Source organism: Neofelis nebulosa, chromosome 13, assembly GCF_028018385.1.
Source record: "Neofelis nebulosa isolate mNeoNeb1 chromosome 13, mNeoNeb1.pri, whole genome shotgun sequence".
Lineage (NCBI taxonomy): Eukaryota > Metazoa > Chordata > Mammalia > Carnivora > Felidae > Neofelis > Neofelis nebulosa.
In genome coordinates, this window is record NC_080794.1 from 12,616,650 (window position 1) to 12,635,778 (window position 19,129).

Consider the following 19,129-nt stretch of genomic DNA (forward strand, 5'->3'; position numbering starts at 1 on the left):
TCACACTGTGTCTCTCTCAAAAATAAACAAATTGAAATACCACAAATACAATTTTAAGGGATGGTCTGTGATACAACAACTAACCCGCCCTTCGGAAAGCCTTCTTCACTAGGTGCGTGGTGCAGTCAGCTGAGCCTGGGGAGACAGAAGGAACCCATCTGCCTCGGAAAAGGTCATTTGAAAGGCTCTGATGACGTTCTGTCTCCCTTGAGCTCAGCAGTTAGAGCCAACGGCTTCAGAGAAGCATAGAGGGAGGCAGCATTTTCATTGCACTGGTGAGCAGAATTAAGAGATTCATGTAGTGTACAGAATGCATGACTCAAACAATCTGCGCACCAAAGTGTCTCAGATGAACTTGGTCGAAATTCCATTCTTACCACTGATAGAACGAACACATCTGAATAGAGCTTCAAGTATTAAGACAAAAAACACGACGAAACAAAAAACCACAAGTGCTCGACCTCATTTCTGCATCCGCAAAATGGATTTCACGCTGACTTCACAGTCCGTAACAGAGATTAGGCGGAATAACAGTAAAATACCTTCTAAAGTACGCGGTAGGGGTAGGTATTTCCCTTACCCGATGGTGACTATTAGTTTACACACTATTTTGTAGGAACCTCGTTAACACCAGGTACGTTGGGAATTATCTAATCTCTCATTGTGGCTCTGTACCACGAGATGATTTTTCTCTGAAGGCGAGACTTGGCGGATCCGTTTGGGCAAATACTAACAAATACGTGCACCCCGATCTACAACAGTGCTTGTAAAATACTGAGGAACCACAGCTTTTAGACCTGTCAAAGTAAACAGTTCTTTGAAGCTCTTGGAGGCAAGTCTCCCAGCTAGGCTTCTGTTTTTTCAAGAACGAGGTTGCTGACAGCCAGACTTGAAAAGCAAGTACAGCTTAATCTCCTCCCTCCAGCAGGTGATGAGGCAAAAATCAGCACTACCTGTTTGGAAAAGCTGCACGGGGCTGGCTGTGCCAGCCCATTTCCCTCTCAGACAGCCCTGAAGACTTGGCAACCAGGCTAACACAGAATCCCAGTGGCTTCCGGCTCCTTACAGGTACCTGGGAGTCTCAGGCACTGGTCTCAGCGAGGAAAAGGCCCCAGGGGATTGCTTCTATCTGTCCCAAGCATCTCAATCTGTCCTCAGACTCTTTTCCAGGCATCTTAGTAGTGAAATGGCCAAAAAAACCTCTGAAAGCCAATTGTTTTTTTCCCCCACCAGGGAGAGAACTCAGGTAGGGGAAGGAGACTACAAAACCTTTAACTGTCTAAAAATAGTCAAGTCAGGAAACCGGGCTCTCCTCGCGATCCCCCCAAGGCAAAGAGTGACAGAATGTCAGGGAGCTGACACTGCAGACAGAAGAAAGAGCAGTCTCCTGTCCGCGCCATCTCGGGAAGGCAAGGGAAAGGGCAGACATCAGGAAGAGAACTAATGGTCTGCCAGGGGAAGAGGGACTATGGCTAGGGCACTGCTAGTGTTCTTTCCATCTCCACGAAGACTGTCTCACCAATTAAAGAGAGCTTTCTCATCTGGAGGTATACAAAGACATACACCACCATCTGTAGAATCTGTATCAAAACTGGATTTTTTTTTTTAAAACAGAGTATCTGGGGCGCCTGGATGGCGCAGTCGGTTAAGCGTCCGACTTCAGCCAGGTCACGATCTCGCGGTCCGTGAGTTCGAGCCCCGCGTCAGGCTCTGGGCTGATGGCTCGGAGCCTGGAGCCTGTTTCCGATTCTGTGTCTCCCTCTCTCTCTGCCCCTCCCCCGTTCATGCTCTGTCTCTCTCTGTCCCAAAAATAAATAAAAAACGTTGAAAAAAAAATTAAAAAAATAAAATAAAATAAAAAAAATAAAACAGAGTATCTGTTGAAAAAGTCTCCAGAAGCACCCATATTGTAAACGTTTGGTCAAAAGACAATCAGAACCAAGGTCGGCAGCATGAACTCTAAAGAAAAAAGCAGGTAGTATCCATAGATTTCCACCCCAGCTTGATTTTCCATGTTAGCTATTTCAGAAATCCTGTACAACATTCTCATGGAATTTTCTCATGATACTAGGAGTATTATTGAATTTGGAAGGCTATCATTTTAGTGAACAAACATTTGTTCTCCCAGTACATCAAACAAAAGTGTGAACACGAACTGCTGGAGTCTAAATAATGGTTCAAAATCTGGGAAGAGATGGAAGGTGTTGAGTTGAGACTAGTTTTCGAATAAGATGAAGAATCCCTCTATCTTACAATGTATTACTTCAGTAATGACAAAACAGTTTGGTTTTTTTTTTTTTTTAATGACATTTTATTTTTTTTTTCAACGTTTTTTATTTATTTTTGGGACAGAGAGAGACAGAGCATGAACGGGGGAGGGGCAGAGAGAGAGGGAGACACAGAATCGGAAACAGGCTCCAGGCTCCGAGCCATCAGCCCAGAGCCTGACGCGGGGCTCGAACTCGCGGACCGCGAGATTGTGACCTGGCTGAAGTCGGACGCTTAACCGACTGCGCCACCCAGGCGCCCCTGGTTTTTTTAGGTAAACTCTACAACTTGGAGATCAAGAGTCACATACTCTACCTCATACTGAGCCACAAGTTCCCCATATGGCTACAGCTCTAAAAATTAACGTCCTCCCAGGTTGCTAGATAGGATGCTCAAACTACAAATCTGTTCATTGGAACAACATGACTTTTTTTTTTTTTGCTGTGGCATTTTCTCAAAAATACTATTACACACACACACACACACTAAAAAATAGCTTAACAGGATGTGAACGTGCTTAAGAGTGGCCAGAGCGGCTGGGTGAGTGGAGGGAAATGCTAAGGGAGTGGGAAGAATGGTTAGGAGGGAACGCAGTAATCTGGGAAGTAAGTTCCAGACAGCTACATATAGGCAAATTATATGGTAATGCAAACATTTATTTTCAGCTTCTATTTGGCAGAAGACAGTCCGAATTCCAAGGATCATTAATGAACCACATGAAATATCCATCTTAGAGAAATATATTCTGAAAACTTACACTTACATCTTCTGGTTTGGTCGTATGTGTGGCTCCCAGATATTTAAGGGCATGCATCAGTTCTGCAGGTGACAAGAAGAAAGCAACCAAGGGAAGATACAAAAGTTGGTTGTGCCTGGAAAAAAACAGCTATTTCTTTACAAGTTCAGTGCTGCCTTCAGTGTTAAGATGACGATCAGGATTATATGCAAAAATAGTATCAAGTGAATGATGACGGGTTGGAGAGTAGAAACCTCAAAATGATAACATGACTATAAAAAACAGTAAGTACAATGCACACATACATCAAGTTTTAGATTAGACAGAAAAATGGCTCATGGCCACAGCCTGTTATGAATCGACCAAAATGTCAGAACCAGCGGTCAGTAAATTTTGGCTTAACTCAGTGATTTGGTCACCTATTATGAATGAACTTGTTAGCCAAAGGTCATTTTTCGATGTTCAACTTTTTACATATCCCATCCTGGAGAAGACCGCTGGATTTTACCATAAAATTCTTCAGTTTCAGGCATATCCTAAATGGGAATAATAGCACCAGAATAAACATGATCTCTGTAGCATTAGCTAAACTGGACCACACTTACCTTCCAGCCTGAAGAATTCACTGTTAAGATGACTATATGGTCCTTTTAGCAATAAAATTAAACGATTCTTAACATGAGACCTTTAAACTTTCAGGAGAAAGTCTGTAAATCAAAAATTCTTTAGTCGATGTGTCAGACACCAAGTAAATGTTAAGGGCTTGTAGGATAAGCCCCTTGGAAGAACTACGTCCATTCTATTTTATATACTTATATTCTGAGTCTAGTGTACGTACATATAATGTGTACTCAAGTACTGATGTATTGACAATATTAATTTGTGACAATCAGGATCGAGGAAAATCTTCAAGAGAAGACACGGCAGTTAAAGTAAATCCCTCATTCAAGAATGAGATGTACAATATGTCCTTTCACAGAAAATGGAGTCCCCGCAACAATACTGCCAGTTTCCATGAGTCAAGCGGCAAGGGAATGGTGAGAATACTAAATTTTATGCTGGTTACCCCGAGGCACAGAACACAAAAAAGACCTTAACTGTCCTTATTTGGATCTACAAACAGGATGATGGACATGAACGCTGGTTACAGTATTCTCTTCTTTGCCCATTTACCAAAAAAAAAAAAAAAAAAGAGAGAGAGAGAGAGAACACCAGACCTTTGCAGAGGGACAATCAGAGGCATATTGGTGCACCAGCAGTATTTACCAGCTAATCATCTATTTTATGAACGTTATTCATTTGAGGATCAATCATCAACAGATGGTCTATGCAACTTCTTTTATAATTTCAGTATATAGTTGTGATGCTTATCTAGATTTTTAAGAAAATGCATTTCCATTTCTCTTAAAGAAGTGGAAATTTACTTGAGGAAATTTCTATCAGAATAAAACTGCCTTATATTGCCTGATTTAGTCAAAGCTGCTTGAAACTCCAACTTTTTACCATCATTTATTGCCTGTATCAACACAGCAGAAAAGACCTGATAATAAAGTCACAAGAATTTTGTTTATTATTATAGCAAACACTTTCACAGCATCTGACAAAACTCAGAAGTATCTGAAAAATGGGTTCAGATCTATGAAACTAAGCCAGCCAGGATGAAATCTTTATGGGGGGTGGGTAGGGGAAGGGGGAGAATGGAAAAGCAATAAATAACCAAAAGATACATTTCACATAGAGGCAAAATATAAAAAGAGGCAAAGTGATAGAATGAAAAAACAAACAAAGAAAACTGCGAAGCAACGGACTAAGAAACTTTGATTCTTTCCATCTTACTTGCTGCTAATGGTCCCCTTTGTCCCTCTACCGTTACAAATGCAGAGCAGCTAAGGTAGTAATTAAGGAATGGCCTCGCAAGACTCACCAGGAGGTCAAAAGGAATTACTGAAAAAGTGTTCAGATACTTTATAAAATATCTATTTTATTATACTCTGTCTTCCTTCGGTGAAGGTGTCCTTTGAAAATCACACTCTATTTCTTAATATCGTTTCAAATCCTTCACTAGAGAGGCTAGCTTCTTCCAGAGTGACGCTCCCGGGGCTCCGCCTGTTTTCCGCGGCAGACGGATGACAGCAGAGCCGTGCCACCTGCGGGAAAGCGAAGGGCAGCACAACCGTGAAGTTACGATCATCCCTGGGGCAGACGCTGTGACTCCAGCACCCTCAAGGATCACTGTGAAATCATATTGTGTCAGTGTGAGAGTTCTTCTACAAGTAGGAAGAATCTAATTTCTGTCAACACGTGCAGTGCCGGCTATTTTTCCCAACAGACTTTTCCCCCGTAAGACAGCTGCCCCAGGAGAACCGCTGCTTACACACCCCTGTCCAGATTCAAAAAGAAACTCAACGTCTTTCTGTGAAAAGACAGCAATACACAAGTACTGGGAAAGCTTCCTGCAACCGCGGCTTGCCCAGCCACTCCAAGCGCGGGGTCACTCCCTGACGGACGGAAGATCCTGTCCGGTGACTCATAGCTCATCAGATGTGTTGTTCACCTTTGGTAATTCACACTCGTCACTGGCGCGACAGCTCTGGAGGAGGTCCCTGTAGTGCTCCTTGAGATCCTCATATAGGGAAGCAGTTTCCTGGGAGTGAGCCAATGGCAACACCTTTTCATTCAATAGCATCTGCACCCGGAACTCTTCTTTGGGAGTCTTCGCATTCTTACAATGGTAAAGCACAAACATGAGGTTCGAGGCATAGGGCACAATGTGGCCACTTCGGAACTTCCGATGCATCTGTTCCTTGTAATTGTAAGCCGTCAGGGGCTCCTTGTCTTTGAAGTAGCCCATGAGAGAGAGCAGTGGAAGAAGGGTCTCCGCGTGACCAAACTGCAGGACGACTGGAGAGGAAACTGGCTGAGACCTTGAAAGACAAATGGAGAAAAAATATGTGTATGTATTCATGTCGTGGAGGTAATATCTACAGTAGTGAGAAGGAGCACACAACGTTCTCACCTTTTCAAATCTTTATGTACAGACGCCAACAATACGGCTAAGGTTCTGTGTGGCTGAGAACTGAATGTTTTACACTCAGGGTTAAGTTCCCAGTTCAGGATCGCTGTGGTATTGCAAATCCATCTAAAACACTGCACACACGCTATTCTTTATATAGAGAGAAGAGAGTCTTTGCTAGGAGATTAACGACCTCTAAGCAGATGTGGATTTCAAAAGTGTATGGCCCTTCCGTGAAGGAAACTGAGCACACTGGCCCTTAGTAAACACTGATTACTCCACGGAGGGCTTCTGAACGAACCTCAGGCGCTACCGTATCTGTATCTGGGAAATGGGGACAAGCAATACTCAGTCAAGGTCTTGGCTAAAACCTGTCTGAACAGTGAATGGTAACTCATGTACTCCTTCAATGTTTTATAAGACCTGCCTTGGGCACTACATTGGGAAGAGAACCACAAAGGGCAGAGAGACAACCTGTTCCAGCCGCCCGGCTGTGTTTGTGGCTGGAGTGGAGTCTGCACGGGGCCAGCAATACAACAGCTTTCCACACCATGAGCTAGGTCACCTTTTTTTACTGCAAGTTTTCTATGCCTTCTATGCCTTTTCTTGGTAAAGGCTTTTTTTTTTTTTTTTTTAAATATATATACAGCAGCAAATGACTTAGTTTTCCCCCAACTTTAATAGAAAGAATATAACTTTGCTCTTAAACAAAATCTGTAAATCTACTCAAACACACTGAGCCGTCTAATCGATTAGCCTGCCAGCCTCACACCAGATTACACACTTGGGGCACCTGGGTTTCCCAGTGGACAGCAGCATTTGAGCAGGTTTGGACCTTCATGATTCCCCACAAATTCAGACAGAACTAGAGAGCAGATCCCAAACCCAAAGAAAACATTTACAAATAACAGTAGGGAAAGGTTTTCTCAGTGAATCACCAACAGCCTCAGACCTGAACATGATCAGTGTCCGTGTGGAAAAGCGTGTTGAAAGAGCTCACACCTGGTCGTGGGTGCTAAGAGAACTCACACCTGCAGGGTGCAGAGAGAGCTCACTCCTGGTGGGTGCAGAGAGAGTGCACTCCTGGAGGGTGCAGAAAGAACTCACACCTGGTGGGTACTGAGAGCTCACACCTACAGGGTGCAGAGAGAGCTCACACCTGGTGGGTACTGAGAGAGCTCACACCTACAGGGTGCAGAGAGAGCTCACACCTACAGGGTGCAGAGAGAGCTCACATCTGGTGGGTGCAGAGAGAGCTCACTCCTGGAGGGTGCAGAAAGAACTCACACCTGGAGGGTGCAGAAAGAACTCACACCTGGTGGGTACTGAGAGAGCTCACAGCTGGTAGGTACTGAGAGAGCTCACACTTGGCGGGTGCAGAAAGGACCACGTCAGACCTCTCCCAGGGCTGGAGAAATCTAGCCACCGGGAACTCTCAAAACAGCCACTCCAAGGCCCCATTCTAGCCCAGAGGCTGCACACACTAGAAGCTGTGGGAGGGAGTCAAGACTGAGTCGGACAGGGACAGCAAAGGCCAAAAAAAGCGCCAGTCGGATCAAGGTCAGGGCAGCAAACCAGAACCAGGAGATCTCAGAAAGCAACCTGCCATTTTCTGAACAGCACACACATACAGTACCAAAGAAGGGAGCCCCAGGGTTAAAGAAGCAACCTGACGTGAGCCGCCTTCTAAATATTCAGAGAAACTAAATGCACATTAAAATGAGGGATAGAAAAGTAAATAGAAGAATAAGGAGCAGAAAAACATCCCTACAAAAAATAAAAGTATACAGTACTAGAAATACTCAAAAAATACATAGAAACTGTAACATACTATTTCTCAATTATCCACTACTCTGAGATTAATAGTCTCTAAAAGGGAATAAGCACTTTAAGAAGAGGGAGTTGGGGGGGGGGTTACTCCCTCTTCTTAATTGGTGTATTTTTTAATTCAGTCATCTAAAGTATTTAAAATCTGTATTTATTTCCAAGAAGCATCCCCTTAGGCCCAAAGTTACAAAGCACTATCATTTAGACCACAGTTATATTTGGTTTCATCTGCATAACTAGTTTTGAATTCTGCATTATTTGTCAGTCTTTAAAGATTGGGTGGATCTCAGATTCTGAAAAATCCACAGATTTTTGGCTCCTCTTGAAAACCTAAAAGACCTGACAACATATGCTCCCATAAGGCAAAAAATTAGCTGAACAGGAATAAGGGTTACTCCGGAGAGGACATATATACCCACAGCCCAGGACATCTATCACTGCACACTGTCTAACCAAGATGGATTCATTCATTACTTACCTGGTGCCTTTATACATTTGAATAAATGCAAGCCAAAGCTAATACCACTGTCATAATGTAAATATAATGGAACTTAACAGTAATACATAATAAGTAAGTTATGTAAAAATATAGTTGACCCTTGAACAATGCAGGAGTTAGGGGCACCAAACCTCTGTGCTGTCGAAAATCTGTGTACCGGAGCACCTGGGTGGCTCAGTCGGTTAAGCATCCGACTTCCGCTCAGGTCATGATCTCGCGGTTTGTGAGTTCGAGCCCCGCGTCAGGCTCTGTGCTGACAGCTCAGAGCCTGCAGCCTGCTTTGGATTATGTGTCGCCTTCTCTCTCTGCCCCTCCCCCACTTGTGCTCTGTCTCTATCAAAAATAAATAAATGTATTAAAAAAAATTTTTAAAAATCTGTGTACCACTTTTTGACTTCCAAAAATTTATCTACTAGCTTCCTGTTGATTGGAAGCCTTTTTGATGATAAACAGTTAACTGTTTATCATAGACTACTGATTGACTGTATATAATACACTGACTGGAAGCTTTTCTGATAACATAAACAGTTGATTGCTGTTTTTTATAATATGCTATTGACTGTATATAACACATAACACATTTTGCATGTTACAGTGTATACATACATAATGCAATATATTACATATTTTGTATGTTATATGCATTACACGCTGTATTCTCACAGTAGAGAAAAGAAAATGTTAAGAAAGTCCTAAGAAAGAGAAATTACATTCACAGTACTACACTGCATTTATTGAAAAACAAACAAACAAACAAACAAAAAACAACGCCCATGTAAGTGAACCCACCCAGTTTAAATCTGTTGTTGTTTGAGGGTCACCTGCTCTGGTTTACGTTTTAAGTCATCTAGTACAAGGAAGCAACTGCAAAGCCAGGACAGGCTCTCATCCTGATGCTCCATTACCGTTATCTACAGGATCCATCAGGATGGGAAGAGGTCAGGAAGGATCGCAGCAATACCTCCAGAGTCCTGCAGAAAGACCAGTCAGCAACCCTCCTCTCTTCCCCACTGAGGAACTCCAACAAATGTAAGACAATATACGATACAAAATTTTCTAGTTTCAACCAATTACACCAATATTATCAATGAACTATTTTACACTCTTTTTCTCTATCAAGTCTTCGAAATGCAGTGTGTGCTTCACGCTCACAGCACATCTCCATACAGACCAGCCCCATTTTCAAGTGCCGAATGAATGAGCACGTGTGGCTCGTGACTACTGCGTAGAACTGTATACAGCATACCCACATAGGAGTATATGACAGACAGTGGTGACGACAGCCCTATATACTTGGACTCAAAAGTCAATCAGATAAAGAGAAAATGGAAAGAAAGTTATGAGACAAATAACAAGCACATGTATAAAAAAAATGCGTGCTAGGGAAAGGGAAGAAACCAACACGGCTATGTACAAATCATGAGTCCAAAGTCGCAGTAATGGCATCCAAGCTACAGAAAAAATTAAATTTAGGTTGGGACCCACATGGAAGTTTTAAACCTGAAGGCTCTTTATGTAGAAAGAGCAATCAAACTTCGTTTTCTGTTTTGACTTGCTTTATTGTCAGTTATATGTTAAAATCAGCTATTTTTTAGAAGAAAGTTGAGGAAAACTATGCTTTGAAAATACTCAGGAATTTTATGGGAAATCAAGTTAGTTTATATATTAGATTTACACAGGGAGCTCTGTTAACAAAAATAAATGTCTTCTGCCATTTGATACATCTAAATTAAAAAAAAAAATGTTTTACATTTATCGCAGCATTATTTATAGCGGCCAAGATAAGGAAGCAGCCCAAGCGTCCATTCACAGATGACTGGATAAAGAGGTGTACTATACATGTGGTATATACACACAATGGAATATTACTCAGCCATAAAAAGGACCCATTTGCAACAATGTGGATGGACCTAGAGGGTATTATGTTAAATGAAATTTAAGAAACAAATGAACAAACGGGAAATAAAAGAGACAAAAAACCCCAGACTCTTGAATACAGACAACAGACTGGTGGTTGCCAGGGGGGAGGTATGCGTGTGATAGATAAAGTAGATTAAGAGGTACAAACTTCCAGTTACAAAATAAATAGGTCACAGAGATGAAAAGTACAGCATAGAGAACATAATCAGTAAGGTAACGCTGTCGGGTGACAGATGGTGGCTATACTTATGGTGACCACTGAATAAGATACAGAACTGTTGAATTATTACATTGTACACCTGGAACGAATATAACATGGTATATTAATCATACTTCAATAAAAAAGTATTCCAGGCAAATAGTTAATTCACCAATAGTTAAATTCACCAATAATAATAACTTGAGACAAGGATAACTACTGATTATGGGGCGAAAACTAACATAGCCTTCCCCAAAACAGTCTTAAACACGGAAAACACTAATTTGCTTAGAAATCCAAATGTGTACGTAGGAAATACGGAACTTACAATTATTTGCAGGTTGTATTTTCTACAATAACCAGATAAAAATATTTTAAGCTTATAGGGGTGACAGGTCCGATCATTCCCTGCCAAGTGCCTGGTACCATGCTAGGTGTTTTTTGCTGTTTGTGCTTATCTGTTTTTAGAAGGGGAGGAAAAAATAAGAAAGGTTATAAAGATGAAAGAACAAAAAATCCGAATAAAACATGTTCCTGGCTCTTGCAGATTAGCACTCGTGTGTTAAGGGAACTGAACAAAGGGAAGCAAACCCTCCTGGCTGGGGAAGAGCTGGGTGAACTTAGAGGAGACGGTGTCTCAGCAGGGTCACAGATACATTCCTAGTAAGTCTTACAACAGAAATGCTGCCCACTGTGGCTCAGTAAAGGGTCACGGCTGTTTTACCCTACGACGTGGATATTATCATCACCCGTTAACAGACGAAAAAACTGGGGTTAACTGACTTATCTAAGTGATCTCTTAACTCACTAGAAAAACACTAGCTATTAATTTGTTTCATTCATCAATTTGTTTCATCCATACCTGAAAAGAAGGATCATTTCATGGGCTGTATGTAAATCAGTCATAAATGTGTGTGCACAAATCTTTATTGAGCATACAAGACACTTAATTGGTTTGGTTTATGGCTTTTCAAAAATGTCAAGAAAGCAGACTATCAAAAATCTGGCTTAGAGAAATTTTATCCCATAGAGAAAAAGCTTATTAAATAGAAAAGAATGCCTTAGGATATTTTATAAAATATATTATCAACATGAACATAAAATTGAAACCCTGAAGTGGCCTAAAAATTCTTTAAGCACTTTCAAGTTTTACACAATTTTAAAAAATCTCTTTCTTGATTTTGGCATTAAAAAATTTCAGGGGCACCAGCGTGGCTCAGTCGGTTAAGTGGCCAACTTCGGCTCAGGTCATGACGTTGCAGGTTGTGAGTCCAAATCCCATGTCGGGCTCTGGGTCAACAACTCAGAGCCTGGAGACTTCTTCAGATTCCGTGTCTCCTTCTCTCTGACCCCTTCCTGACTTGTGTTCTCTCTCTCACTCAAAAATAAATAAACATTAAAAAAAAAAAAGAAAAGAATTCAGAGCTCACTAAATGTCTAGGTTGGGTTAAGGCAGAAAGAATTTAACACACTCTTAAATAAGGTAAGAAATCTAAAAGAATGTTAAGTATTTTTTGTACTAACTCAAAAGTAGTTCCATTAAATTATAGCTCACAATATAAATCACTTCAGTTTCCAACATAATTGTTTTTCTTCACTATTTTATGTTTTCCTAGCCAAATTCATCTTAGTAATCCTTAATGGTTCCAGTGTTAAAACTAAATGTAATAATGTAATCTTCTTCAAGACTCCCCAAGAAAGTAGAAGTAAAACATCTAACTTATAATTACGAGGTATAAAATTCCAAAGAATAAAGCCAATAATTATTCAGCCATTTTATACTCTCTACTACAAATCAGGGATCTCCTTATAGTTAAGAACGTCAGAATGCTTTTTGTCTTTTCTTACAATGATTAAGCAACACATAAATTGATTTTTACTTTATTGTTTGAAACTCAACTGCCAAAATATCAAACTCTAGGTATACATTTTTTTAATGTTTATATATTATTTTGAGAGAGAGAGAGCGCGACAGAGCCCGATGCAGGGCTTGAACCCACGAACCGTGAGATCATGACCTGAGCCAAAGTTCACAAGGCAAAGTGATACCCCCCAAATCGGAGACACAGACGGCGGGCATCGGGGCATGGTGGGAAAACCTCAACTGTTAGTGACGAATGGCTAGGGGCTCAATATGGGCGAGTCAGAGTTAAAAACATCGAGGGACCTGGGGAGCACCCACACTTAGTGAGTGTTACCTCCAGGAACCCAGCCTGTGGACAAGTCAGAGTTAAAAACATCGAGGGACCCTGGGGAACACCCACACTTAGTGAGTGTTACCTCCAGGAACCCGGCCAGGTCCTCACAGTGAATCCCTTCTTGTTGCTGGCAGGGGGAGGGGAAAGGAACCATTCTGAAAGACACGGAGCTTTCTATTCCTCTTAACAAGGCCTACCCTCAGGAGAAACTGTTCTACCAGAGTCTAACTTACCTAGGGGCAGGGAAATACCCAGTTCTAGCCACCTCCACCCGTCCTGTGCCACCTAAGGATGGGGAAGTGAGAAGCACTGGTGCCGTTCACAGCCTGAGCCACAGACTCATCAAAAGGCTGAGACCTCATCCCAGGTCTACAGGAGTATACACCTCACCACCACATTACTAAGGGCTTATCTACCACAGGTCTTTGTATCCAGCACGTCATGCCCACTTTAAACAAAAAAATTACAAGGTATACTAAAAGGCAGAAACATAGTTTAAGGAGACTGAAAAAACATCAGAGCCAGAATCAGGTATGGCAGATAAGGGTGGAATTACCAGGAATTTTTAACTATGATTAATATGTAAGGGCTTCACAGGTGCCTGGGTGGCTCAGTTGGTTGAGCATCTGACTCTTGATTTCAGCTCAGGTCATGATCTCATGGTTCATGGGATTGAGTACCATGTCACATGAGCATGGGGCCTAAGATATTCTCTCTCTCTCTCTCTCTCTCTCTCTCTCTCTCTCTCCTTCTGCCCCTCTCCCCAGCTTGCGATAAAAAACTCCCATGATAAAAAAGAAAAACAACAAATATTAACATGCAAAAATGGATGGATAATGTAAGTAGGGAGATGGAAATTCTAAGAAAGAATCAAAAAAGTACTAGACATTAAAAACATGGCACAGAAGTGAGGAATGTGTCTGTAACCTGGACACAGACAGAATCTCCAAGTTGGGGCATAACAACAGAAACTTCCCAAACTGAACAGTACAGAGAATAAACACTGGGAAAAGCAGAACAGAATATGCAAGAACTGCGGGGCCATCACAAAAGGTTTAATGAACATGTGTAATGGGAATACCAGAAGGAGATGAGAAAGACAGAAAACGATGCAATATTTAAAGCAATACTGACTGAGAATTTCCCCAAACCACAGATCCAGGAAGCTCAAACGCCAAGCAAATAAAATCAAAAAACCATAAAAAAACCACCCACTGTACCTGGGCATACCATATTCAAACTTCATAATATCAAAGATAAAGAAAAAAATCTTGAAAGAAGTCATGCAAGCAAGACAGTGAAGTATTTCTGTATTGAGAGAAAAAGCCCACCGACATAGAATTTTGTATCATGCAAAATCATCCTTCCAAAGTGACAGAGAAATAACGGCTCTCTCAGACAAAAATTGAGGAAATTTGTTGCCAGTGGACACGTCTCACGAGGCATGTTAAAAGAAGTTCTTCAGAGAGAGGGAAATAGTTGTAGGTCAGAAACTCAGATCTACATAAAGAAAAACAGAGAAGACGAATAAGTGAAGGTAAAATAAAAATGTTTATGATATCTTTTTTTTAAATTTTTTTAACACTTCTTTATTTTTTGAGAGACAGAGTGTGAGAGAGGGAGAGGCAGAGAAAGAGGGGAGACACAGATTCCAAAGCAGGCTCGGGGCTCCGAGGTGTCAGCACAGACCCCGACGTGGGGCTGGAACTCACGAACCGACAGATCATGACCTAAGCTGAAGTCGGACACTTAACCCACTGAGCTACTGTATTTTTTTATTCTTAACTGACCTAAAGATAATAATTTGCTCAAAATAATAATAGCAATAACGCACTTGATTATATATGTGTGTTCATGCGTGCGCGCACACACACACACACACACACACACGTATGTTTATGTGCAAGTAAAATGAATGGCAGCAATGACGCAAGGGACAGGAAAGAAGACTGGGAACAGTTTGTTATAAGGTGCGTGCACTACCCCTGAAGCGCTAACAGTGTTATCTGAAAGCAGACTTAGGTTAGTTGTGCAGGCATATGGCAAATTCTAGGGCAACCACCAAGAAAAGAAATACAGCCGATACGCTATGAAAGAAGAGGAAATGGAACGATACAAAATCCTCAACTGAAACCACAGAAGTTAGAAAAAGTGTGGAAGATAAAATCGGAACAAAGAACAAGGGCAAGAAACAGCTAATTGTAACAAATATGGTAGGTATTAATCCAACTGTATTAATAATCACTGAAAAAGTCAACGGACAAAATATACCAACTAAAAGACAGAGATTGTCAGAGTGGACCAAGCACAAAACCCAACTACATGTTACCTACACGAAACCCACTTTCAATGCAGATTAAACGTAAACTAACGGAGACAGATATAGCACGCTAATGAACACTGATCGAAAGAAAGCAGGAGTAGCTATATAAATTCAGACAGAGCCAACTGCAGAGCAAGGAAAGTTGTTAAGGATAAACGGGGCATTACATATTGATGAAGGGGTTACTACTCCAAGCAGATAGAATATTCCTTAATGTGTATGTAGGTATGTGCCTAACAGAACAAAATGCATGAGGCAAAAACTGACAGAACTACAAGAATAAACAGATCAACTCTCTCTTATAGTTGGAGACTTTAACAATCCTCTACCAGAAATGGGCCAATCCAGCAGGCTAAAAAGTCAGTAAAGAGAAATTAAGCTCAACAAGACCGTGAATCACCTGGATTTAACTGACATCTGTAGAGGACTTCATCCAACAATAGCAGATTATACATTCTCCTCAACTTCACATGGAAGATTCACTAAGAGGCCACGTTTTGTGACACAAATCACATCTTAAAAAATTTAAAAGAACAGCAATTGTGTGACATTCGCTCAATGTAATGAAACTAGAAATCACTGACAGGACAACTGGAAAACCCCCAAATACTTGGAGGTGATACACCACACTTCTAAATAACACATGGGTCAAAGAAGAACTCTCAAAAGAAATTTAACTCCAAAGAAATGCGCAAACATTTTGAATGAAATGAAAATGAAAACACAACTTATCAAAAATTTGTGGGATGCAGTGAATACAGTACCTATAGGGAATTTGATAGCACTTAATGCCTATATTAGAAAAGAAGAAAGATCTAAAATCAACTATCTAAGCTTCCATTTCAGGGATGTAGAAAAAGAAAAGCAAATCAAATCCAAAGTAAGCAGAAGAAAATAAAATTAAAAATACGAGCAAGGGGCGCCTGGGTGGCGCAGTCGGTTAAGCGTCCGGACTTCAGCCAGGTCACGATCTCGCGGTCCGTGAGTTCGAGCCCCGCGTCGGGCTCTGGGCTGATGGCTCGGAGCCTGGAGCCTGCTTCCGATTCTGTGTCTCCCTCTCTCTCTGCCCCTCCCCCGTTCATGCTCTGTCTCTCTCTGTCCCAAAAATAAATAAAAAACGTTGAAAAAAAAAATTAAAAAAAAAAATACGAGCAAAAATCAGTGAAATTTAAAACAAGAGAAATCTTTAGAAAAAAATGAACAATATCAAAAGCTAATTCTTTGAAAAGATCAATAAAATCAATAAGTCTCTAGCCAGGCTAACTAAAGAGAAGGCACAAATTATTAATATCAAAAAAGAAAGAAATGAGATCACCAAAGATCCCATGAACATTAAACAGATAATAAAGGAATATTATGAACTCCATACCTGCTAAGTCTGATAACCTAGATAAAATGGACCAATTCCATGAGACACAATCTGCCAAAACACAAGAATAGATGATCCAAGTAAGCTTATATCTACTAAAAAATTGAATCAGTAATTAATAACCTCCCAAAAGGATTCCTTCCAGAAGGATTCACCGGTGAACTCTACCAAACCTTCAAGGAAGAAATTCTACCAATTTTCTACAAGCACTTCCAGAAAACAGAAGCAAAGAGAAAACTCCTAACTCATTCTGAGACCAGTATTACCCTAATACCAAAGTCAGGCAAAGATATCCCTAGAAAACACAACCAATCAACATACATGAAGACAGAAGCACACAAAAATCCTAAGCAAAATATTAACAAATTGAATCCAACCAACAATGTATAAAAAGAATTATACACCCCAACCAAGTAGGATTTATCTCAGGTGTCAAGGCTGGCTCAATATTCAAAAGTCATGCAAACAATCACATCAACAGGCTAAAAAAGAAAAATCATGTCATCGAGAGCTTCAGAAAAACCATGTGACAAAATTTAGCACTCAGTCATGATCAAAATTCTCAGCAAACTAGGAACAGAGGAACTTCCTCCACTGGATAAAGAACATATGCAAAAAGCTACACTTAACATCATACTTAATGCAAAGCTTTCTTGCTAAGATCAGGTACAAGGAAGGCAAAGATGTCTCTTCTCACCACTAGTTTTCAACATCATACTGGAAGTCTTAGCTAACACTCCAAGACAAGAAAAAAGGGTATACCTATTAGGAAGGAAGAAATAAAACTGGCTTTGTTTGCAGATGACATGATTGTCTATGTAGAAAATCCAAAAAATCAACCAAAACCTCCTGGAACTAATAAGTACGTATAGCAAGTTTGCAGGCTACAAGGTTAATACATAAAAGCCAACCGCTTGTCTATATGCCAACAATAAACAAGTGGAAATTTAAAATTAAAAACACATTGTTGTTATATTAGTACCATCACAATGAAATACTTAGGTATAAAACAAAATATGTCTATGATCTATATAAGAAAAAGTACCAAACTCTTAAGAAAGAATCAAAGAGGACTCAATACCGTCAAAATGTCAGTTCTTCCCAATTTGATCTATGGATTCAATACAATCCTAGTAAAAATCCCAGCAAGTGATTTTGTAGATAACAACAACTGATTCTAAAGTTTACACGGAGAAGCAAAACAATATGGATGAGGCAAAACAACACTGAAGGAGAAAAAGAAAGTTGCAGGATTGACACTACTTGATTTCAAGACTTACAGTAATTTTACAGTGATCAACATAGTGTGGTCCTGGCGAAAGACAAACAGACCAATAGAAAGGAACAGAGAGCCCAGAAATAGACCCCTGTTAATAGAGTCAACCGGTCTTTGACAAAGTAAAGATCAGAAAGCAAAGGTAATACAATAGAGCAAAGACAATCTTTTCAACAAATGGTGCTGGAAGACCAGACGTGAAAAAAATTGCACCTAGACACAGACCTTGTACCCTTCACAAAAATTAACTCAGAAGGATCACAGACCTAAATGTAAAACTCAATACTATAAAACTCCTGGAAGATAACGTAGGAGAAAAACCTAGATGACCTTGGTATTGCAAGGACTTTTTAAATGTAACACCAAAGGCGTGACCCATTTAAGATAAAATTAATAATCTGGGCTTCATTAAAAGTAAGAATTTCTGCTCTACTAAAGACAATGTCAAGATAATAAAAACACAAGTCACGGACTGTGGGAAAATATTTACAAGAGACATATCTGATAAAAGAGTTATCTAAAATATACAAAAAACTCGTAAGACACAACAATAAAAAAAACAACCAACCCTCTAAATTTAAAAATGGGCCAAAGGCCTGAACAGAAAACCTGAGCAAAGAAGATAAACGGATGGCAACTAAGCATATGAAAAGGTGCTCAACATTATACATCATTGGGGAATTGCAAATTAAAACAATGAGACACCACTCCACTATCAGCAGAAGTCCAGAACACTGACAATGCCAAAGGCTGACAACAGAAACTCTCATTCATTGCTGGTGGGAAAGCAAATGGATAGAGCCACTGTACAAGTCAGTTTGGAGGTTTTCTCACAAAACTAAACATATTCTCATCATACAATCCAGCAATTGTGCTGCCTGGTATTTATGCAAATGAACTAAAGAGTTATGTCCACACAAAAACCTGAACGTGGATGTTTACAAATTGTCAAAACTTGAAGCAACCAAGAAGGCCTGTTGGTAGGTAAAGGGGTAACTAAACTGTGGTGCATCCAGATAATGAAATACTACTCAGTTCTACGAAGAAATGCAATATCAAGCCATCAAAAGACACAGAGGAAACTTCAATGCGTATTACTAAGTAAAAGAAACTATTCTGAAAAGGCTAGCTATTGTACAATTCCAAATATGTGACATTCTGGAAAAGGCAAAACTATGAAGACAGTATAAAGATCAGTAGTGGCCAGCGGTTGGGGGAAGGGAGGGATGAACAGGCAAAGCACAGAGGGTTTTGAAGGCAGTAAAAACTATCGTGTAGGATATTACAATGGTGGGTAGATGTTGGTGTGTATCTGTCCAAACCCAGAGAACGTAGAACGCCAAGAGTGAGCGCTAATGTAAGCGTGGACTTTGGTGACCATGAGGTGTGTCAGTGTAGGGTAATCAAGTGTAGCGAAGGTCCCGCTGTGGTGTGGTGTGTGTTGGGGTGTGGGAGGGAATTTATGGGAACTCTGTACTTTCTGCCCGGTTTTGCTGTGAAC

At 40.5% G+C, this 19,129-nt stretch overlaps 1 protein-coding gene across 1 annotated transcript in view; it reads right to left on the bottom strand.

The window, feature by feature from the left end:
* Window positions 1-4,551: 4,551 nt before the first annotated feature.
* The window catches only part of MINPP1 (multiple inositol-polyphosphate phosphatase 1), a 47,530-nt gene continuing 32,952 nt past the window's right edge, over window positions 4,552-19,129 (bottom strand). Inside the window, exon 5 of the mRNA XM_058696315.1 lies at window positions 4,552-5,928. Coding sequence (XP_058552298.1) covers window positions 5,532-5,928 — 397 coding nt within the window. The 3' untranslated portion in view covers window positions 4,552-5,531. The remainder of the gene's footprint in view (window positions 5,929-19,129) is intronic.